At 42.2% G+C, this 25,031-nt stretch overlaps 1 protein-coding gene across 1 annotated transcript in view; it reads right to left on the reverse strand.

The window, feature by feature from the left end:
* Window positions 1-298: 298 nt before the first annotated feature.
* The window catches only part of RNF128 (ring finger protein 128), a 35,398-nt gene continuing 10,665 nt past the window's right edge, over window positions 299-25,031 (reverse strand). Inside the window, exons 2-7 of the mRNA XM_083595747.1 lie at window positions 14,020-14,267; window positions 9,873-9,944; window positions 7,167-7,249; window positions 3,992-4,088; window positions 3,361-3,529; window positions 299-1,721 (exon numbers count right to left, since the gene is read on the reverse strand). Of these exons, the coding sequence (XP_083451873.1) occupies window positions 1,603-1,721; window positions 3,361-3,529; window positions 3,992-4,088; window positions 7,167-7,249; window positions 9,873-9,944; window positions 14,020-14,267 (788 nt within the window). The 3' untranslated portion in view covers window positions 299-1,602. The remainder of the gene's footprint in view (window positions 1,722-3,360; window positions 3,530-3,991; window positions 4,089-7,166; window positions 7,250-9,872; window positions 9,945-14,019; window positions 14,268-25,031) is intronic.

Consider the following 25,031-nt stretch of genomic DNA (forward strand, 5'->3'; position numbering starts at 1 on the left):
GGCTTCTTCCATAGCTGCGCGCAACCCCTCCGGCCAGGAGAGGTTGTGCGCAGCCTGTACGCTGCTCTTTGGGGCTGGGGGGGGGAAGATTTTTTTTCTTGACTTCCCCCCCTAAAAACTGGGTGCGCCCTATGGTCCAGTGCGCCCTATGGTGCGAAAAATACGGTACTTGAGATTATTACACATTAAGTTAACAAGATGGAGGTTATTTAACACTCTTAACTGTCTGAGGTTCCCCATGATGATGATGGTGGTGATGCTGATGTCATTCAAAGAGAGTTAGACTCTGAGACAAACCTGCTTATAACACAACTGCTTTTATTTATCAAAAATAAGGGAACATCCTAAATGGGCATTAGAACAGCGTCATTTACATTTTGTATCCAACGCGGTGTTCTTGTTTTTAATAGAAATCAAATATTTACAGCTTTATTCAACATGATGCAAAAATGAGGAGGGGAAATGTACTGTTTTCTCCTGTTAAAAATCAAAACATTAAAAAAACACAAACGAGAAAAAAAACACACAAAAGGCCACTTCTGCTAGTGCTAGGCATTAGAAACAGAACCACAGGAGATGCAAAATAAACAATAAAGTGCATTATTCACTTTAGCAGATGAGTGGATGAAGTTCCACGCTCCATCCTAAGGCACCCTGAGTACCCCCCCCCACTTAGCTTCATATCCAAATTGCTGTCTCACAAATCAGAAAAAAATAATAACAAAAAGTTCACCCATTCAGTAATTGCCATCTTAGCCATGTTCTCACCCGACCAACACCATTTGGGAACATTCATTTAACTGTTCCTTCAGAACAATGGCAACAAAAATTCCCTCTGAGTTAGAAATCTTCAGCCTTCATAAAGGCTAAAAGCAGCAATATCTAAAGTGGACAGATTTCTGGGCTACGCCCATGTGTTTGCACCAGTTAATTGTAGTCCACAGTAACCTTTGGTGAAGTATACGACTGTATGTAGCTATTTTTTTTCTGTATAACGTGCAGATTAAAGGCATCTTAACTTTTTAGTCAAGGACAGCTCAAGCATTTTTGCAAATTTTAACCCTCAAATCCCATAGAGTAGGTGCAGAAAATTCCTGATATATTTTATAGGTACATCTGACTGGTCCCAGTAATTTAATAAATCAAGAGATGCTGCACTGACTATAAGGCCACTCTTGTGGTTTTATATATAAAAAATACTTAACCTAGGCTCATTAAAATGAAAAGAACACACCCTACTAGTTAACTAAAAACATACGTTCATAAGAAAGCTAACTATGAGACTTAAAACAAGCTAATTCAAAACCAAAATGAAACAAATGAAATTCTACTGTATCAAAAGTAGCTGAGCTCAAATGGCTTTGTGTTAAGATTCTGTCTTCCTTGTTTGCACTAAAAAAAAACCTCCTCACAAATCTGTACTCGAGAGTACTAAAACTAATCCCACAAGAAAATAAGGAAATGGTCAGGTCACTCAATTTAATTGCAACCTTAAAATTTATCTCAATATCAAAGTAAAATTGCTGCTACAACAGTCTTATCGGTTCTGTCATTGTTTGATGCTGGTTATGTCAAGTAGATAGCAGGTGCTGCAAGAGCTGCTTAGGCTTTCTCTTCACGTACTTCTCCTTCGTCAGCCTCAAAACCTGGATTGTCCAGGTGTGGAAGGACATCTACAGGTGGAGGTCCAGTTGCGTTGTTCACAAGTTGCAGATTATCACCTTTTAAAAAGAAAGGGAGGGGGAAATAAGTTTAGAAAAAAAAATCCCACCCAATCACAACTTATCAAGTTTATATTTTTGTGACATTTCTATGCCTTTGGAAAGTCGGTTCCAAGAAGTTATGCTAAATTGGCTCTTTTCTGAAGCTTTCAATTTGGGCTCTGTTTTGGCAACATGTCACTTTTCCAGCCCACAAGTTACAAGGCCGCTAGTAGAGCATAAGTGTCACAGAGAAGGAGCAGCAAGCACTATTGAAATTTCACCAGAGGGGCCTGAGGCAAGCCAATTAACAACGGATATACAGTGGTACCTTGGGTTATATATGCTTCAGGTTACAGACTCCGCTAACCCAGAAATAGTGTTTCAGGTTAAGAACTTTGCTTCAGGATGAGAACAGAAATTGTGTTCTGTCGGCGCAGCGGCAGCAGGAGGGCCCATTAGCTAAAGTGGTGCTTCAGGTTAAGAACAGTTTCAGGTTAAGAGCAGACCTCCGGAACGAATTAAGTACTTAACCTGAGGTACCACTGTATCGAGTACAAGTTTTTGTTTTTTTTTTAAAAAGCATACTTAGCTATGTGAAGCTTTAAAGCAATACAAAACTAAATTGAAGCCAATATTGGAATTGTTGCCTGTAGAGACAATGGAATGTGCCCCTGGGGGTGAAGTCAAACTGCAGCACCAAAGTGATCTCTCCGGGGTGCAAGTCTGGGCAGTATGTCTGGAGGTCCTGGGCTGCCCAGCCAACAATACCCCTGCCTTGGCCTCGCTGGTGTGGTCCAAAGGAAAGCAGAGCAATACGCTTGGCACCAGCTTGGAAACCCTATGAGATATTTCACATGTAGCATCTGTGTCCATTGAGTCTATGAGTATGACAAAGTTAACTAACAATAGAAGAAACTTGACACCTGACTGTTTTTATGTACAGTGGTACCTCGCGTTACAAACACTTCGAGTTACAGACTCCGCTAACCCGGAAGTAGTACCTCAGGTTAAGAACTTTGCTTCAGGATGAGAACAGAAATCATGCGCTGGTGGTGCGGTGGCAGTGGGAGGCCCCATTAGCTAAAACGGTACCTCAGGTTAAGAACGGTTTCAGGTTAAGAACGGACCCCTGGAACGAATTAAGTTCGTAACCAGAGGTACCACTGTACTTGCGATGTAGAATTAGTATTTAATCATTTCCCCAGATGCATATATAACCAGGCAACTTTTTGAGTAGTACCACCATTAGCTGTGACCCTGCCACCTTAATGCAGTATTTTTGTCAGAAATGAAGTATTTTAAGTGGGCACAATCTGCTAAAAAAGGGAAGAGCTCCAAGGCTCATGTTGGAGGACTGAAGAGAATACACTGGAGTTTACTGGATGTGAACCTCCAGAAGGTGGCAGCAAACACTAGTATTTCTTCATCATTTTTAACGCATGCCTGCAAAAGCTTAGGGTTCACACTCCAGTGCAGATAATTTAAAAATAAATAAATAAATCATGGTCCTTTTTGATTGGAACAGTGAAGTATGCAATTACTAGTGATATGAAGTGCACAACTGCTCTGCATTGCATTGTACTTTGTACTGTTGTTTAATGTTACCATAAAAACATAAGACTCAGAAGTGCTACTGCACAGCCATTAAAATACTTACTTTCTGAAGGGGCCACTTCCTCTTGAACCGGCTCGTCATTCCCCTGGACAGAAGCATATCCAGATGATCCTGTCTCACTAGGATTCTCCTCATCGGTGTGTGAAGGCATGTTAGAGGGTTCGTTGGAGACAGTGGCTGGGAGAGACTCCACTCTCTCCTCTTCATCCACCTGCATCACACAGACTTAATGTCAGGGAGCCTCTACTGTAAAGATGCCACTATTTCTAACTGCCAGCTATCCTCCCACCCTTTTCATGTATCGCTGCTGTTAAGCGGTTTGCAAAAGTTGGGATGTTTTAATGCCCCACAACGTAGCTGCAAATGTATTAATTATATATAGATTTTATGGCTGTAAATGACTTAGAAACTGTTTTGGGCAGTATATAAAGAAATAACGCAAAGTTGCTCAGCACTGACAAGCCAGCCTGGAACACAATGAGGAGATGCATATGAAATATGCATATTTTGTTTAGTAAATTGGTGGTGGAGGAATTTGTCTCACTGCACCTTTCATTGGGCCCAAATGCCTTCACAAACTTACTACAGCAGCCAAATGTTCAGTTAAGCTGCCGCCTCCTGTCTAGAAGCAGCAGCAAGCCACATGATTCTTAAGCAGGAACTGCAGAGGTACCTCAATTCCCAGTGCCTTGAGTATGTCACATTTACACATGGGGCATGTCCTGTGCTCCAGCAGCCAAGGATCAATGCAGATCTTGTGGAAGAGATGACTGGAAAGGAAAACAAATATTTGTAATGTGACTCAGCAGGTTACAGTAAAACAGTGCTTGCTGAAAAAGAAGACGTTTGAAGCGAATGACATTGTTCAGGAGTGGCCCAGAACCTCAGGTAAATATCCTAAGCCACACAAACACTAAACCATGAAGCATTTGCCTTTTAGTGATACAGCAGCATCTTATTGGGAGAAAAGAAACTGCACAAGCTTTGTGGAATTTTGGGGAAGTGGGGAAACACGCGTAGCTAGGATGCAAACTTGTTGATACAGAACCTTGATGGGAAACTTTGGCTCCGAGTAGGGAAAGGGCTCTGTGTGCTCACATGGAGGGTGTGCTCACAGGAGGGTGTTTTGAGTGTCTGCATGTCTGTATGACAAGACCTAGAACAAGTATAAGGGACCTCTGACCCTCCAAATGATGCTGAACTTCAACTCCCATTCTCCCTGGCCACGCACCATGCTTGCTACGCCTGATGGGAGCTGCAGTTCAGCAGCACTTGGGAGAGCCACTCCTCACCCAGAGACAGCAGAGACAACGATGTAGGGCAGCCCACCACTAGGGAACTACAGAGGACTACTTCTACATTCTGCTTCCCTATTCAGCTTCCCACCCTTGTAGACTCTCAGTTGATACCACAGAGCTACAGAATGCCACTGCAGGCTCCTCTTCTCTGGTTCCTCTTTATGGCATTCCATGTGCCTGAAGAAAATGGTTTTGCTTTTGAAAATTAGCCCTGTATGCACGCACGGGAGTGTTCATGAGTTTGCAGGTTTCCATTTCAGTTTTGATATTAATCTGTCTGCCATTTAAGGTGGTTAATCTGTCTTTAGTCCCCACTTTCGGAGCAGGACTAAAATAGCACATGCAGAATGCTAGGAGAAAATGGACTTCAGTAATATGCAAACGGGCTGACTTGCATCAGAGCATCTGAACAATTTCTCCACCCGTGAGAGGCTTCCACCGAGCTATCCACATGTTGTTAAGATGTGAAGCCATGGTCATTTTCTAAGCACTGAAAAAGTGTAATGCAGCCTTAATGTATAGCTACTTTTTTTACAAATACTACGCATGAACTGCTAATCTGTTAAAAACATTGTCTCTTTCAGATTTTGTTTATGTGCATGCACCTGATTAAGGGGAGTGCAGAAGTCATTCAAGACATGTGCAACAAGTCATACACTTTGCCACAGGGTATGGTTTTGCTGACATGGTTCGTCTCAGTGAGTAACATTGTACTCCTGAACTTTTGATAGCAGAGGCACACTAACACCCAAAAACTTTTACTTGTGGAATGTGCAAGAGAAAGAACAAGTTCAGTCCTTCTGTGTCTGCATTACTCATTTTCTAAGCATGCCTCCTTCTCATGGTGGGCAATACTGCCACATCACTGCACAGGGAGTGACAGAATGATTGAGTGGCATCCAATGCAGACACACAGTAGAATTACCTTAGCTGACTGGAAGGAAGAGAATGCTACAACACTCTTGTGGCAGGCTAGTGTGCTCAACAGAGTGTGGAAGTTACTGAGTTGGCCAGTTTTACAGGGGCAGGTTTACAAATTCTAGGAAACAAATAATATCTGTCACTATTTAAAAGCTCTCTTTTCTACATATGGTAATTTTGTTAGTGAAAATTTTACTTAATTAAAAATTACCAAACAATTGAAGCAAGTTTTCTTTTATGAATTTGCAGCTAAAATATTTACCATTCTTGAGTGCGCTCAAGGTTTTTTGATTCTTGTTTTGGTATAACCACCAATCTGCTGCCTTAATTCTCACCCCCATCAATGTCACATCTGCCAGTTCTTTTAAACATACTCAACCAAGGCCTTGTGCCCTATTGCTGCATCAAATTGTTGCTGCGATACACCAGAGATGCAACATCATTGCTCAAAGCCAACTGCTCATATAATCCTTGGTTCCTTTTAAAAGCTTAAAGCCTTAATCCTTTGAAAACATTCAAGGTCTTGGAATTAAAGCATGATAGTAAATCAGGCAGCTGTAAACCAAGTCTGAAAGTAGCTAGAGCAAAGCTAGCAGGTAAATTGTCAAGTTAGCTAAATCAGGTTCCATCTGTAAAGTGCAGTAAAAGTTATTGTGTTTGTTGTTTATTCAGTTTATATACCACCCTTTCTCTGAAGATCCCAGGTAATAATTTACATAGCATAATAATAATTTTTAAAAATCATAGAAAAAAATTTAACAGTCCCTTTTAAAAGACCATAGATTGTTTAACAGCCGAAGGCCTGGGTAAACGGCAATGTTTTCATCTGGTGTCTAAAGTTATGAAGTCATCACCACCACCATCATGCTTTTCCTTCCCTACTCACAAACTGCCAGCAGCAAATGGGAAAAGGAAGATTAACAGGGGTTCAGGTGAACTTTTACTACTTTTTCCACAATGTGCATCCCTGAGTCAGCAACCCTGTGCTACTCATAAAATTAAGATATGCCTTGAGCTACGGACAAGCTGCTATGTAATATAAATGCCTCTGGCAGCAAAACTATCTGGCTTGCCTGAAAGATTATTTGGGCTGGAAATTTTCATCATTGTGTTTTAGAAGCTAGGTTTCAACAGGAGATACAATAAAGGAAGTTCCTGAACTGCCATAAACATCACACCTATAAGAATCCTCCTTTGGGAAGACGCCCAATGATGCCAGCAAATAACTGGACTCCTGTGCAAACCCAACTTGAGAGCTGTAGAAATATGAAATAAAAAGCCCTCACAATCCTACCTTTTTGCATTTACTTCCTGGCTCTCCTGGCAGAAGAACATGATTGAGAGCAGGGGAGGCCCATGCGATGCTTTCCAGATGTTGTGGGTTCTAACTATGTTCACTGAAGAGTAAGAGTTGTAGTCCACAACATCTAGAGAACAACATGTTGGCAGCACCCACTGATCTACAGCTTTGGAAAGTTAACACTAACCCTGCTCATCTGAAGAGTGGAATAAAATAAATAAAAGCCTTTACAACTTCAGTGTATATAAAGAGGGACGAAGACAGACATGACAAAATGGTCAGAATGTTTTAGCATGAGAATGTAACTGGGGGGTGGGGAATTAACCTACTTGCACGTTAAAATTCGCACAACATCATTTGGCTTGTACACTTCAATGCACACAGCACAGGTATCAGCATCAGCACCGGTTTCCTAAAGAAATGAAGAAAAAAAACATCCTTGTTAGAGACCTTTGTTTTAAACAAGCATGATAGCATTTAGCAAGTGTGGTAGTCACAAAACAAGGAGTGGAACACTAGACTTGCAGTATTCCAAAATACTATTCTACAGTTGTGGTGAGTTTTAAGAATACATTTTTGCTTTTTGTCTCCAGAGCGTTAAGGGTAACAATACAGTGGTGCCTCCGGTTAAGTACTTAATTTGCTCCGGATGTCCGTACTTAACCTGAAACTGTTCTTAACCTGAAGCACCACTTTAGCTAATGGGGCCTCCTGCTGCCACCGCGTCGCCGGAGCACAATTTCTGTTCTCATCCTGAAGCAAAGTTCTTAACCTGAAGCACTATTTCTGGGTTAGCGGAGTCTGTAACCTGAAGCGTATGTAACCTGAAGCGTATGTAACCCAAGATACCACTGTATCTATAAAACGTGCTTTAGCAAAAAGGAAGACCAAAATATATGTAATTCCATCTATTCCATCAAAGCAATTTTACTTTTGCAGTCTTGTAGAATTCAGTCTAGTATAAAAATACTGCAAAAAGCCAGAGTTGGTTCTAAAACTGAAGCATGGCCTTTCAGTGTTCCTCCTCCAAACAAACTATAAATGTTGTCTATCATTTCCACCCAACCTTTAAGTAAGGACTATTCAACGGCGTTAAAAAATGTGCAAAGCAGTTTTAACAGGCTCTTATCCTTTTATACCTATTTGGGAAATTCATGGCTACAAAAACATCTCTTTGCTGCGGATAAAGAGGGGTCACAAACTGACCTAGTGTTATATTAATCTTTCTGTATTATAAAACAAACAATTTCTGCATGATTATATTAGGAATGTCATTAGGATTAACAAAATATTTTAAGACCAAGAGGAGTTCTAAGTAAGCAGTTTTATACCTATGGGGCACTCAGAGGAGCTTCACAGAATAAGAAAAGTAGAACAAAAATTATTTTTTAAAAACCCCCAAGAGATTTAAAATGTTACCATAACTAAAAAACAGCAACCTAAAATGCAAACGTGGCAACAGGAGAATATTAAACACTAGCTACTTGCTGAAGTTTCCAAATTACTGTGAAGGTAGGTCAGAGAATGTGCACGGATTTTCAGCAGGATATTCTAGAGCATGTTCAGGCTTGAGTCTCCAGATGTTGAACTACAACTCCCAACATCCCCAGTCAGTTTAGCCAATGGGTGAGTGATGATTAGTTTTAGCCCAGCAACATCTGGCTATCCTAGGTTGAAGAGCACTGTGGCATCACCACTGATAGTTTTTGTCTTTCATGTTCTCCCAACAGACATCCTAATATGATGGGACAGGGAGAAAGAAACTCAAAGTTGATCTTAAGATCTGGTACGTGGGGAACCTTTGGCTCTCCAGATGTTGCTGAATATAGCTCCCATTATCTCTAGCCATTAACAATGCTTGCTGGGGCTGATGGGAGGAATTGTAGTGCAGTAACATTTGGAGGGACCAAAGGTTCCCTATACCTTGCCTAGCAAGTCTGCATGGGAGCAGAGGGTCCTTAAGATAGCTAGGCCCTAATAAGACAGGAGTGCCTGGCGTGCTCTGGTCCATGGGGTCACGAAGAGTCGGACACGACTAAACGACTAAACAACAACAATAAGACAATTTAGGGCTTTAAAGGCCAAGACAAGCACTTTAAATTGAGCTCAGAAACAGGAAACCTTCAAACAATATGGGACTGGAACTATATAATCCAATTGATGGTGCCAGACACAACTCACGTCTTTGTATGTGGACTGAAGATTAAGGTATAATTTTGATAGAGGGCTATATACATATAATTTTGTGTATTATTATTATTGTTATTATTATTATTACTACTACTACTACTACCCTTACTGGTGTTGTCTATGTTTCTTATCTCTCTGTTCTGTCCGCCCCCCCCCCCTTTTCTTTTTCTGTTCTCTTTCTCCTTTCTTTCTTGTCTTTTTGATTCTATTTGTTCCAGATACAGTGAACGCTCGGGTTGCAAACGTGATCCGTGCAGGAAGCACGTTCGCAACCCACAGCACCGTGTCTGCGCATGTCAGGTTGCAATTCAGCGCTTCTGCGCATGAGCAAAACGCTTCTGCGCATGTGCCGAAACCAGGAAGTAACCTGTTCCAGTACTTCCAGGTTCAGCACGGTGCGCAACCCAAAATCGCACAACCCGAAGCGTCTGTAAACCGAGGTATGACTGTAGTATTTTATTGTATTGTGAAAACTTTAATAAAAATCTTGGTGGGGCGGTGAGAGAGACACAAGTCTGGCTGCTATATTTTGGAGTAGCTGAAGGTTGGGCTATTTTTAAAGGTTGCCTTATGGGGAAAGCATTGAAGTTGTCTGTTCTGGAAGAAACTAAAGTGTGGTTAACGGAGGTAAGTTAGTCTTTGGAGAGGCCAAAGGAGGTAAGTTAGTCTTTGGAGAGGCCAAAAGCAGAATAGCAGTACAGAGTTGGTAGAAGGGTCTACAGGCCACTGCCAACAGCCGAGCACTCAAAGAAGGTGACAGGCCTGAGAACCCGCCAAATTGTTCCATCAGTAGAAGCGCAACCCCACCCAGAGCACCATGAACCACTTTCTCTCAGTTACATTACCTTGTCTCCCTGCTTCAGTGTACGTAACTGAAGCTGTCCAATGGCTTTTTTGGCATCTGCTTTCAGCCGTCTCTGTAACAGACAAGCACTAGGTCAACACGAAACTTGCTCTCCCATAAAAATCTATAAACACCAACTGCTACACAATTCATTAACGTTGAATGAGGTGTTTCCATAGGCACATGGATAACTCTTGCCTAACAGTGGCAACCGGAAGATAATTATGAGCCAAGATATGCATGGATGTTTAACTGAAGTGTTTATTTAGCATTCCTAAAGAACACTGGAGTTTATTTAGCAGGCAACTAAAGGACATCAAAGTTCTCAAACACAATTCCAATGTTTTCAGAAAGTACTTCTCATTAAAGTATTAAAAAGTCCTGCGGAGACTGAACACCCCCCCCACTTGTTTCAGAATCTCTAATATTCCTTGCATTGACCTCATGTTGGCTATACACAAAACAGATGCAAACAGGATCTTTTTGTTCCAGTCATTAGCTTGCAATCACACTCTTGCAAGTCTCTACTGTGTGTTGAACTAAGCCTGTATATCAGTTAAACAAAGTCACCCACCGCCCTTAGCTTGTTTGAAGCAATTTCTAATTGGAAAGGGAAAACGTGTGCATTTGATCTAATCTGGAAAGCTGCAGGCTTTTCTATTCTCTTAATGACAGGAATACTCAAGTATCATGGAGTCTGGTTTGAAATGCACGAATGCATCCTAGCCACCAATCAACTGGAATATTGTGACTCTCTTCCATTTAGCTGATAAGGAAATTGTTACTAAATTTATCGCCCCACCCTTCACCAGCAGGTACAGTAATAGGGTGTTTACAACAATGTAAAAATTTAAAACAGTTAAAGCAGATTACACTCAGAGGAATAGGCTGGGTCACAGTTGCCACAATGTCAGAAATGAAACTGGATAGGTGGCATTCTCCTCCTCAGCCAACAGAGACTGGCAGATGAGCACAGGCAAGCTAATCAAGTAACTCCTATTGTCCTCAATTTTTGTTTCAGTAGGCCAGCTCCAATCAAAGCTCTGCTTAATTGCCAGGAATGCTACAGCCTTACAGCCTAACTCACCAGTCTTTTATCAAAGCTGACACAAACCACTCCCAGATCTGCTCTGATCGGATACAAGCCATAGAACAGGAAAAGATGCTAAAAGAACAAGGAAGTTGTTCTCAAGCCTCATTCATCTGATGCTCATAAAACTTCAAGGAAATAGTAAGCAATATTTGAAAGAGCATCATATTAGGAGCTTTTGGAAGCCTACAAGATCTGCTGGCAACAGGTTTCCAAAACATGCAGGCGCTGAGGTGTTCAGGATATTTGCAAAATAAATTCCTATATGAATGCTGATGCAGTCTTCCCTGCAAATTGCTTCTTGGTTTCTAGCACCTCTCCTAAAACCGAAAGCCAACAAGCAAACACAAAGGCAACAAATCACCTATGGGTTCACTGCTTAAATTTGCCACTAACATTAACTGAATATACAAGATGAGGTCCTTCCCTGATACAAGAAGAGTCTTTCAGTGGCATGTGGCAGAATGGAAATTGTCTCTCATTTACTTAGAGATTAATTGTCATAATGAGCCCTAAAGATTCACATCCTTTTAGGAGGCTATAAATACTGATGAGCCACAATGAATACATTTTTGCACAAATACGACTCATTTATCATCACAACTCGTAATTTCAGCTAGGTTGGTAAGAAGCAAGGGAAAGGCTGTAATTATGCACTAGAAGAACCTGAATGGTAGCTAGATGCCTGCAGTCAGTCACACTGCTGTCTCTCAAAGAGGAGTCAAACCCATTTAGGATGGGGAGGGCACTACAAATTGGACACTTGGCCTTGGCTCCTATCATTGGAAAGATGTGGTACCAGGAACAGTTGCTCTTACTCCTGCAGTAACTCAAAAGATACTGTTTGAGCATTTCCTGGCAAAAACACATCAAAGAACACCAGGCATTCATTAACAGTCCTTGAAAAGTAGGTGACTGCTTGATACCTACATATATAAAAAAAGAACATAAGTTAGAAGGTAATTGATTTTCAAGAGAGGAGCTTATTACAACAAGGTTATTTTCAGCCAGACCAAACTGATCAGTTAAAAAAATTATCACAAGGCAAATACCCTTCTCTGTCTAAAAATCAGGAAGCCTGAACAGTGTAAATTTCATCTGCCAAGCAAGCACTCTAGTCCCTGTTGTGGTTTGTATTTCCCACATTAGATATTGCATGAATAGAATGCTTGAGAGGGGACCTTAATTACCAACACAGAATACACAAAGCTGACTAGCCAGGAAATACTAAAGAAACACAAAATAAGTGGGAATATTTTATCCCTTTCAGCCTCTCATCATGATAATGCTAGGCATACAAAAGAAACTGTTATGCAGTTGTAGCAGTGAAATCTACCATAAGCATTCAGATTTCAGTAGAATAGAGGTGTGGAGATGCAGAAAGAAAAGCCAAATGGAACCACTAGTACATTTCCTATACTGGTGCCTTTATAGGCAAAGGAGTCCAAAAATTAGTAGGAGGGAGTCTAAGTACTTCACATCCCTATCACCTCTCAGTGATCAAGCTAACCTCCCTTGTCCAAGATAAACGACTGGGCTTGTCAACTTTTGGGGGCCTGTGGGTACCTCTGGATTAGGATTGATGTCCTAATCAATTTTCCTTCCCCTATCTTCCCTGGAACTTTTTGCATATAAATTAAAGTGTATTGCAATAATTGCTAGTCTTTATTGATGCCCCCAAATAAACTTTCCCTATGTTCCCATGCCCAGCGGCAGTCCTTACTTGCTATGGTCAAGTAGCTATAAGACTACAATAGGCATTCCCGGTTGTCACATCCTACCCCTTGTAGCGGGATGCGGGTGGAGCTGTGGTCTAAACCACTGAGCCTAGGGCTTGCCAATCAGAAGGTCGGGGGTTCGAATCCCCGCGACGGGGTGAGCTCCCGTTGTTCAGTCCCAGCTCCTGCCAACCTAGCAGTTTGAAAGCACATCAAAGTGCAAGTAGATAAATAGGTACCGCTCTGGTGGGAAGGTAAACAGCATTTCCATGCGCTGCTCTGGTTTGCCAGAAGCGGCTTAGTCACGCTGGCCACATGACCTGAAAGCTGTAGGCCGACTCCCTCGGCCAGTAAAGCGAGATGAACGCCGCAACCCCAGAGTCGTCCGCGACTGGACTTAACTGTCAGGGGTCCCTTTACACTTTACCCCTTGGAGCACCCAGAATCACATTACATGAAGAATTCACTTTTCATATAAGGAACTTCAAACAAATATTTAAACCATCTATTTATTAGAAGCACAGCTGATTGGGAAACTGGGAGACACTGCTTACTGGGCTCTGCATGGGTGATAAAGAGCTCTAGAGAGACTACTAGACTAATTAGCAATTCCCTGCATAGACTTTGAAAATCCAAGACAACACTCTCAATGTGTAAACATCACAGAACAGAGCTAACTTGTTTAGTTAATGAGATTCAAGCCTCCTTCTTAAGTTGCATATAAAGAGGTGAATCCACCATTTAAGACTCATGGAACCATGATTAATCTTAACACAGATTTTATGTAGCATGCTGGCAGAAGTGAGTTGTGATAAACAGCAGCAACTGACCCCCTGAATCCAGCATTTTCTACACACCTGAGAAAAGTAAGCTTTAGCAAATGTCTTCACATGTCTTGAGGAGTAGGGGTGTAGATTTCACCATAAACATGAGGCTGTGAGAGAACCAGTGTCTACTAACAAGCAGAGGCAAGTTGGAGCAAAAATACTGGGACAATAAAGCCCAGAAAATGCCCTGTTGGGTCAAACGAAAGGCCCATCTAGTCTAGCATGCTGTTCGCAGTATTGAACCAAAGGCCGACTACATGTGTGCATCAGAGATTCCCAGCAAGTGGAATTCAGAGGCATCCTTCTGCCATCCTGCGAGGGACTATTACTGAGGCATCCGTAAGTCCAGAACATTGCCTGTAAGGCCTCAGCTGCTAAAGCAAGATCAACTATAGCATGCTGGAGCACTTAGCATATGTTATGTCAGTGTTACATCAGAAGGCCAGTGTTGATTTTGCTATGTAAATTGGCACATCCAGACTCTCTAGTGAAGAATGCATATGAGAAACTCACCTGTCTCCTGTTCTGAGCCCTTGCAAGTCTAAGCCTCCTTGCAGAATAAAATATAAAGTACCCGACAGTGGCTGCTGTGACGATGAAGAAAGACACAGAAACAAAGAAGATGGAGTAGTTATTCATCCATGATCCGTGTTTTTTCCCCACTTCAATAACCATGGTCACTTGGTAGCCTTGTTCCAGCCTACGGAGGATTTCAATGCCTTTTGAATGGCTAATCATAATGGCCACAGTGTTTCCCGTACCTGTGAGAAAAAGACAGAGGTCTGAGAGTTAGATTTCCCTACCAAAGTTGAGTATTAACCTATAAAAGCCTATTTATAAGTGTTCTATATCTTGTTCTCCTTTAATTTTAGGCAATATACGTAAGGACAGTTGCCTTGAATGAAAAACTGTGGCAGGCATGTCCAACTTTCAAGAGACTGCAATCTACTAAAAAAACTGGCAGTGGTACATCCATTAAATTGACCAAAGTTGTTGAGGTTTTTTTTGGGGGGTGGCAGGTCCCACAACTGACCACGATCAACCCCAGACACCCCCCAATCAGATTGTGATTGACCTATTGGACACTCCTGAACTATACCCTCCTCCTCTGCCAAAAAAACAACAACAAAAAAACCTTAGGGCATTTTTATGGGATCTGCTCCTGGATTTGTTGGAGGGCGCACATGGGTTTTTTTTTTGGGGGGGGGGGTTGTCAAAAGCCAAGGTGGCATGTTACTGACTCTTGGCATATTTTTGCACTGAGGCTATTGATTGGAGGGCCAGGATGTCTGATAGTTTAGTCCAGGGTAGAAAAACCTTCCTTCTGTAAAGTACACCACAAGACTCAACATCTATTTTTGTGCAAGGTTGCTCACACTGGAAAAGAACATAGCAAAGCAGCAGTTTAAAACAATGGCCAACCAACAGTATCTGCTGGGGACCTTGGAGAGCTGCAGCCATGGATCTCTCTAAACAGAAGACAGTCTTGTCTACTCAACTGAGAAAAAGTGTGCTCTTTCTAATATATCACTATTTAGTCTGTGCACAAGCAAGGTACATGCTGATGCCTTTTATTTATTTACTCTGCCATGTCGGCGTGGGATTACTTCTTACACAGTGCTGAGTACTGTTTTACTTAAGAACATTATTACAATTGGAAAGGTCAGCTATTGTTATGAAAGTCAAGCCACAGACCTGAGGATATAATGAAAGAGCGAGATGACTTTAAAAAAATAAAATCCCACTGTGGATCAACAGAAGCACAAACTGTCTGAAATTGTGATTGAATTGCAACGTATCTCTGGCTGCTAAGAACTAAGCTTAAACTCAACAGAATACAGAAAGGGGCTCTTCTCTGATACATACAGAGAAAATATACAATAGCAACATCTAACAAGGACAAACACTTCATGGGAGCATAATTTACTGCACAATTATGACAGCAAGTAAACCCAGCAGTGTCAGAATAGAACCACAAAACATTACAGTTCCTCTTACGACAGTCAAAGTCAAAGGCGTCAAAAGGGTTTCAATACAGTGGTACCTTGGGTTAAGTACTTCGTTCGTTCCGGAGGTCTGTATTAACCTGAAACTGTTCTTAACCTGAAGAACCACTTTAGCTAATGGGGCCTCCTGCTGCCGCCGCACCGCCGGAGCACGATTTCTGTTCTCATCCTGAAGCAAAGTTCTTAACCTGAAGCATTATTTCTGGGTTAGCGGAGTCTGTAACCTGAAGTGTATGTAACCCGAGGTACCACTGTATATCTCTTTTCATATTGCTGCATATTTGTTAATAGAGACTGAATATGTATTACTAATTTGTGATAATTGAACCACCATTTTAAGTTCAAAGAAGTTCTTTAAAAGTGCAGCTGTGTTAATATAATCTTTGACCAATATTGTTTTATTAGATTATTAAGAGACTAGACCTAAGCAGCTCAATTTTATCGGCAAGTATAGAACAGCTATTCAGAATTAAACAAAAGAAAAGCCCCACAAAAGCAGCTAAGGTAACCGCTTCCATGAGAATGTAGGAAAGAAGGTTAGCCCAACATGACAATTTGATAAAACATTTCCTTGTATACCCCATTTAAACTCTATACACTAATCACCGATTAAATTATACAGCATGAGGGCTAAACTATGAGTTTTGGTATATGTTTTGAACAGAAACGCAATAAATTTGATTTAAGCATTGGTCAGCTGGGGACTGAAAAAAAGGACATTTAACATTTCCTGGGACTGCAAAGCTGTAGGGAAGCAAACTAAGGAACAACTCGGAGATCCACTCTTGCCTCCCGGTAATAAATGTCATTGCAAGGGGGAGACCTGCCGGGTCTCACCCAGAAGCAGCAGCAGCTGACTGGTACTGGCTTCCCCTGTCTTTGCCCACAAGAATACTTGGCTCCCAAATGTTGCTTGCACTGAGATACAGAGCGCAACAGAAGCTTACTCTACCACTATCAGCCAAAGAACAAACAGCTATCATGAGGGGCTGCACATCGCTTCTCCCAGGAAGAACGCTCTGTCACAAGAGACTAGGGCCCTGCGGGACTTGACATCTTTCTGCAGGGCCTGCAAGACAGAGCTGTTCCACCAGGCCTTTTGGTCAGGGCGCAGCCTGACTCCCTCCTTTGGCAATCTCCACAGAACTTTAGCTTAATGGTTGCCATCAATTTGATTTTAATTATTTTTTATAATGAAATGTTTTTAGAATGTTGTACTATGTTATTCTTGTTAGCTGCCCTGAGCCCGGCTTTGGCTGGGGAGGGCAGGATATAAATAAAATTTATTATTAACATAGTAGCATGATAAAAGACCAGACAAGTTCAATGTTTGGGACAAACAATGTTTGGGACAAACTTTCTGTGCTTTTTTCTTTCTTCCATCCTAAAAATGTCAGGCCCTTTAAAAGTATTATTTCAGGAGTATTATTAAGTATAATTCAGAATACAGCAAAGGTGCCTGCTTAAAACATTTTTGTTCAGGCAAGTCTATCCAGACATGTAGAAGCACCTACATGTATTTTCTCTCTTTTTAGCTACTGGTTGACTTTAAAAATCTTTTCACTGTTTTAAAATATCAATTTCTAACCGTTTTTCACTGATAATTTATCTGTAAACTTAAGAGCTTTTCTTATGGCTATAAGAAAGCAATATAGTGGTACCTCGTGTTACATACGCTTTAGGTTACAGACTCCACTAACCCAGAAATATTACCTCGGGTTAAGAATTTTGCTTCAGGATGAGAACAGAAATCGTGCTCCGGTGGCACGGCAGCAGCGGGAGGCCCCATTAGCTAAAGTGGTGCTTCAGGTTAAGAACAGTTTCAGGTTAAGTACGGACCCAACAGTAGTCATACTTTGAGCAGACGCATTGAAAGCAATGGACCTACCGTATTTTTCACTCAATAAGACACACTTTTCCCCTCCTAAAAAGGGGGAAAGTATGTGCGTCTTATGGGGCGAATACAGGCAAGAGGCTCTGCTCAGTGCTCCCTTTAAAGAGCCGCTTAGAGTGTGTGTGCCGCACACAGGCTCCACACACTTGGGGGGAGTCTTAGCCACGCGCAGCCTCTCCCGGGCAGAGGGAGAATTCATCCTGTTGCCCAGGAGAGGCTGTGCACGGCTATCCCAGAAGCCAGGACAGCAAGCGGGATCACGGAGCTGTGATCCCACTTGCTGTCCTGGCTCCTGGGATTCAGAATATTTTTTTTCTTGTTTTCCTCCTCCAAAAACTAGGTGCGTCTTATGGTCTGGTGCGTTTTATAGAGCAAAAAATACGGTACTCCAAGTTAGACAATCATGTATTATTCAGTTAACAATTTGCACAAGGTGAACAAAACTGGAGGCATCAAGTCTACTCTAATAGGAAGTTCTTTTGGGGGAAACTTGCCACTAAGGGTTCCTGAACACTTCACAGCAGAATGTATCTGGGAAGCAATTCCAGAAACTGATTTTCTCACTGAACAGCTGTAAAGCAGTAGGGAGGAAATAATTTGCAGCAGAAGAGCAACCATTCCCCCTTGCAAGCCCCTTCTTTTAGCCATTTCCAACTGCTTTGCAGCAAAAATGTTTGAAATTGGCAGCAGGGGAGAGGTACACAGAAAGAGTCAGGATAAGCAACCTTTCCCACCCAGGCACTTCAGCGCTCTAGGGCAGGGGTCAGCAAACCTTTTCAGCAGGGGGCCGGTCCACTGTCCCTCAGACCTTTGGGGGGGACATACAATATTTTTTTTGGGGGGGGGAATGATGCAAGAGAACCACAAGCCCCGGTGGCTGCTTACCTGTGTCTTGCAAGCATCAGGGGCTGGCGGCGGCGGAGGGACGATGAGCAGAGCACGAAACGGCTCCAGAGAGGGGCTGCTTAAAATGGCGGCCGCTCAAGCACTTGCTGCTGCTGGCACCAACAAAGCCCAGCCCCCTCCATCCTCTATGCAGGGCAGGGAGAAGCCAGGAGGATGGAGGGAGGAGGTGCCGCCGCCACCATGTGAAGGAGAGGGAAAGAACACATGCACTGGTGATCCACACAGTGATTCCCGGACCGTCTGCGGGCTGGATCCAGAAGGTAATTGGGCCTGATCTGGCTCGTGGGCCTTAGTTTGCCTACCCATGCTCTAGTCCAGGGGGGCATACAAGACTGGCAATCAACACTTGCTCAACCAAGAAATTCAATAAAATTTCAAGGCAAGCTCCTAGACTCATCTCCATATCTTTCAGCCCATAGATTCAAGAGCCAATACCAAGAAGTTCAAGAGTCTTCCTTGAGACTTTCCTCCTTTTGAACCTTTGCCCCCGACACAAGCTCTGTACTGTGTTGTGGCAAGTAAGCAGCTACACCAGCATAGTTCTTAAACAATGTTGAGAGGCATCATGCAAAGACACCTTTGTAAAATGCCCCGTTATCCTTGGATGAATAGTGGTACTGTATAGAATTTTTTTAAGTAAAATAAAATATAATATATATATGATGCCTTACCTAGGTGTATTCACTTAATTTTTAGAAGGGGCCATGCTACCACTACAAAATGTGCGTTTCACACTTATAACCTCCTAAACTTCCAAGTAAATACTAATTTTCGTAGCACTGCATTGTACTTCCAGCTTAAATGGTATCGTTATTATCTGATGTAAATACAGTCATACGTTGGAAGTCGAATGGAATCCATTCCGGAAATCCGTTTGACTTCCAAAAAGTTTGCAAACCAACGAGCGGCTTCTGATTGGCTGCAGGTTTTTGATTGTTCGGGAGCTGAAATGTGTGAGTTCCAAGGCGTTCAGCAACCAAGGCACGACTTTATTGCATTCAGTATACCTAAGAAGAGCTTGGGACTAGAAGTGATACCTTGCACAACTCACTTTGGATTCAATGAGTCTGCATTGCTATGAAAGTGTCTTAAAACTATCCAGCTGAACCACAAATTATTCCTTTAACCCCGTGATTTTCAACCAGTGTTTCCTGGCACACTGGGGTAGCTTGAATAATGATCAGGGGTGCCATGGGCAACACTGGCCTCTGTCCCTTTTTCCTTCCTTCTCTCCCTCCTCTGATGCCCCCTCGCATCCCTGCCTCCCAAATGCTTGTGTGGATGTTGCAGCAGCCCTGACTACAAACTCCCCAGGCTGGCCAAGGGGAGCAAGCAAGCAGGTGAGGGAATGCAGCCAGCCAGTCCTTGCTCTTGGGAATGGACAGACAAGTCCCAGGCCCTTGTGGGGCAGTGTGAGGAGGCACTTCTCTTTGGGGTGGGGTGGGGGCAGGAAGCTCAGAGATTGGGGCAGCAGCGGCGGCAGCTGCCCGGAGGACTCCCAAGGAGAGGGGAGAGGAGGCTGGGGGGACTCTACAAGGGAGGGTGAGAGGCTGCCAGTTCTGCAAGCAAGGGGTGACATAACTGGGCTCTTGAGCCCCACAGGGGTGCCGCAGAAAGAATGTAGTTGGTCAAGGGGGCCGTGGACTCAAAAAGGTTGAAAACCTCAGCTTTAACCACCTTGAAGTAAAAACTGAAAGGTTGTTCCATATGCACAACGATATAGTTGGCTCCCATCACCATCACATATTTATTGAACAACTACCAGCAGCTCTGACTTCACAGGTCGCTATTCTAACAGCACTCAGTGCCTCTTCTTAGACATTGTTGAAACTAGATTAAACAGCTGATCATTAAACCTAAATATTCCTAGTAATTAAGCCATTGAACAGTTTTTTCATAGCCTTAGCAAACATTTGTCACCCATCACTCAAAACCAATCACCCACCCCATATCACATACCACAGAATAATCTAACCTAACCTCTCTGGTAAATTCTCTCAAGAAGTTAGAGGAGAATCAAACCTCATCATTTTTTATTACAGCTACTGTACATATTTGAAAAACGTAGAGTAGCCAGTCTCTGCTGAATACTGCAGAGGTAAACTTTAGGCTTTGCTACTTCAGATGGCAGATGGCACACTATTGCACATATAAAGCCCAATGTCATGCAAATGAGCCTGCTCCAAAATGTTAGCTTTCTAATTGAAGGTTTTTGGGGTGTTTTTTAAACCAAGGAGCATTCAGACATGCAAACCCCCAGCAGCAGTGTGAAGTTGTTCAACAGATATCTGGACAAAACCAAATTATAAAAATGGTTCATTTAACCATTAAGTAAACAAACGGTGTTTCCGTGCGCTGCTCCAGTTTGCCAGAAGCAGCTTAGTCATGCTGGCCACATGACCCAGAAGCTGTCTGCGGACAAATGCCGGCTCCCTCAGCCTATAGAGCGAGATGAGCGCCGCAACCCCAGAGTCGTCCGCGACTAGACCTAACGGTCAGCGGTACCTTTACCTTTTACGCCTAATGCCAGTTGCCCTATCAATGTAGTAGCACAAACATGCTATCACGGCTGCTTCGAAGTTAAGAAAAAGGAGGTGGTGTCATGTCTGCTTTGGCCCTGATCATAAGACCTAAGTGACAAAATGGTGATTACTGGCAAAATGGCCAAGCAGCCCTATAATCCCCCAATGGCAACTCTACTCTTGGTTTTTATAGGTCGGATGAAGATGAGCAGGATGCATCGGCTCCAGCGCGAAAGAAGCGCAAGAGAAGTATGTGTCTTATTCCTTGAAACCTATCTGAGTGCCAGCCTTTTATATTAAAATAAGCAGCACCGGAAGCCTTAGCAAACTTAATATGCCTTCCTAACCTTTTACAGTAACGTTATATGTTGTTTAGTTAGTAAAATTCTATCTAACGTGTTGTTTTTTAATCCTGGCTTAGTTCCCTAATGCCAAACGGAGATGATGGAGGAGAGATAACCTTGCTGCTTCAACCAAAACCTTTCATTTTAATTTCAGTGAATCTTCCTTCCAGAGGCCCATATGCTACAAGGTCTTATGTTACAAGGTCTTACCCTGTTATTGTGAATAGCAAGGTGATTTCAGTTACCGTAGCTAAATTGCATACGTGAATTATCTAGCTTGGATCTTCTACATTTCCTGCTGGCCACTGCTGCTGCCCCATTATGGAACCCTAGATTTTAATTCTAGAGTACAAGGCAGCTGCTTTTAAAAAACAACAACCCAGTGCCTGCCAGAAAGAAAATTAATTTCTAGAGCTCTGCTGAGCAATAGCAATTTTAATCAAGTAACTGATGTTTACCACATCGTTGCTAAGCTGAAACAACTATTTTGGTTTTCTGATTTTAAAGGTAAACGTTTGCCTCCTAATTCAAAATTAAGTGAATTAGAGTAAAGGGCCAATCCCGGAAGTTTATCAGAAATAAATCTTGTTTTAATGGGGCCCTTGCTTGGGGTGAACAGTGGTTTAGAAATATATCTATAAATAATTTAATGTCAAATACAGAACATAATTGTATTGATTTATTTGGATTTTTAGCCTAATCTTGGTGAGCCCCAGTATACATAAAAAGTTAACAGGAATAGTTACATAGCATAGATGTCTGCTGTCAGGATAATAGCACCACTCAAATTAAAATCCTGGTTTCTTAGCTCTAGTATTGAAATCAGATTATCACAGAGGAATATCTAAACTGTTAGTCTGGACACTCATAAGTTCTGTAACAAAGTTGAACATTAGAATTATCACATAGTAAAGGTAAAGGTACCCCTGCCCGTACAGGCCAGTCGTGTCCGACTCTAGGGTTGTGCACCCATCTCACTTAAGAGGCCGGGGGCCAGCGCTGTCCGGAGACACTTCCGGGTCACGTGGCCAGCGTGACAAAGCTGCTCTGGCGAGCCGGCACCAGAGCAGCACACGGAAACGCCGTTTACCTTCCCGCTAGAAAGCGGTACCTATTTATCTACTTGCACTTAATTGTGCTTTCGAACTGCTAGGTGGGCAGGAGCTGGGACCGAATGATGGGAGCTCACCCCGCCGCGGGGATTCGAACCGCTGACCATACGATCGGCAGGTCCTAGGCACTGAGGTTTTACCCACAGCGCCACCCGCGTCCCAGAATTATCACATATGGGCAAGCTAAAAATCCATTTATCCCAGTCTCCAGCTGTAGTCAGCCATCTGCTTTGGATGCAAAGGAAAGTTAAAACACTTGAAAGTCAACTGGGCTTTCAGAGCATCCTTTGATAGTGAATTTGGTTTATCCTGAACTCACAAGGAGAATTTTCTGGTACACTGAAAATGCATATTCTGTGCTGTATTTCAGTATGGAAGGAACATAGGAAGCAGACTTATTCCAGGTTAGACTTCATGCCCATAGTGTCCACTTTCGTAGCAGCTTTCCAGGGTCTCTGGAAAAATCTTTCCTGCCTCACCACTACAATGAGTCCTCACAACCATTTATTTAATTAATTGCTAAAAACCAAGCTACAAGTTTCCGGAAATACTCAACTCTTAAAGGTAGACAGGCTTCCTTTGAAGAGAAGACAAGAACAGAGAGCAATTAGACATGATGGGGGGGGGATGTTCACCTCATAATTTTGTAGCTCAAAGTAATTTTGGTTATACCCATTTCAACTGTGCCACCACTATTATCCCCCTTCTCCTCATCTTAATTTATTACCGCCCTTCACCCTAAGATCCCAGGATGGGTTACAACAATTTCAAAATACAACTTGAAGCATATCCTACTGCATTGTGGGCAATATGAGCAAGCAAGGGATCAACTGATCAAACTCTTACTGGCAAATTTGCCCGGAAAATCCGAAGCCTCCCATATTAAATATCTTTTGGAAGACAGGTCAAATGGTATTACACTGGCCGTGGCAAAGTTTCTTTCTGAGGTTATAAGAAACAAAGATCATTATGCCCTAGATAAAACAAAATGACTGCCTTGGTTTCTTCCATCTGTCTGTCTGGTCGTTTTAACTGTATTTAGTTTTGAAATTGTTTTGTGGGTCTTTGGACCGCAATAAAGATTTGAATTTGAATATAACTTCAAAAACAGTTTTAAAACCAATTATACTTCATTAGACAAAGTAGATGCAATGTCGGGATATGAGTGGACTACCTGTGGCCTGCATGCATGACCCCCACCCCCTTCTTTCCCCAATCCAAGTCTAGAAAGAAACTGCTCTCAAGCAAAGTTTTAGAGCAATGTGGGAAATTTGCACACAGCTTTTTGCAAACCAACCAATTTGTTCTCTCTCACACCAATATGGCATCACTTCCGGGGTTAAAATGAGTAATCATTTACTGCTCATTATAATCAAAATGCTCAAGTCTTGTACAATAATCCATATTTGAGGAACGCAATATAGCTAATGGGGAAAGTGCCTTAGAAAAAAACACACTTTGTTCTGTGGGACTGTTTTTAATCCTTACCAATACAACAGCTTGCTTCTGAAGGTCAATACAGATTACACAAGAAGGGCAATTATCATAGTTATATACTTGGAGACCTGCCGTAGAAAGGTACCATCTTCCCTCAGTAAGCAGGTGATAAGATTCTGCCCTTACAAGTTCACAAAGCAAATATTTATTCTGAATTTGTTAAATCCTGGGCATCTTGCCCTGAAAAAAAATGTATTATCATTATCAGCCAACATTTAATAGCATTTTTTTTTTTTTTATGTTAGAGATTTTAAGTATCAGGCTGGACAAGTTATGCTGCTTCCGGACACTCGACTCAAAACAAACTGTAGTAATCATCTAACTATTGTAGTAGGCTAGCAAGCCAAGTTACTATCCTAAGACAAAGGTTCACATTATTATGACTTCATTTGGCCTGAAATGAGCAACATTCCTTCTGAAATGGGTGCTGCATGTAGCTATATCCACTTACCAACTTGCTTGGGGTGAGGGTCCCTGCTGAGCATGACACAAGAAATCTCCCAGAACTCTAGAGATACTGACCTGGGCTTTGAAGCAGGAAGAAGCAGTGAGAAAGATTCATGCTTTTTCTGCTTGCTCCGAAACCCCATTGTAGCAAAGCTCTCTTTGGCATATAAAGAAAGGTTTGGAAGAAGGAAAAAAGGAAATGCTAAATTTCAGCAGGCTGCTGATGCTCCACTATAAACAAATTTATGTATTATAAACCCCTCAATTTACTGGCACAATTTCACCCATACATGGTTGAAATTGCGCAACTCAAATCCCAAACAAGGCAGAGAACTTAAAAGTTCTTTTTCTTCTGGGTTCATCTGGGTTTAGCTCTTTAGCTCTGGAAGGCTTAGGGGTGCTATGTCTCCCTTCCCCCACCCACTCCCTAGCTATGGGGTGGCTCCAAGGGTTTGAATATATGTTATTTTCATGTATATATGGAACCCTTAGAACAGTGTTAGAAACTCAGATATATAATCCAGGCGCCAAATGGCTCCTTAAACCAAGGGTTACAGTTGCCAAAACGGAATGTCTAGTTGCCGTTTTTGGCTCTAAAGTCGTATTTATCAAATGATGAATTGACTATGATTGATTATCAGTTAAACATCTGACTAGTTCATATGACAACCCTGAGCTAGGTTAAGAACTTTGAGAACTTAAAGAAAAGTTACTTGATCCAGTGACAGTCCACATATACACTGGCTTTTTCCGACCTCCTTGTCTTAAAAGTGACTGTTCCTGCTGCACAGAAAAAG

This window comes from Podarcis filfolensis (genome assembly GCF_964270895.1).
Source record: "Podarcis filfolensis genome assembly, chromosome: Z".
NCBI lineage: Eukaryota > Metazoa > Chordata > Lepidosauria > Squamata > Lacertidae > Podarcis > Podarcis filfolensis.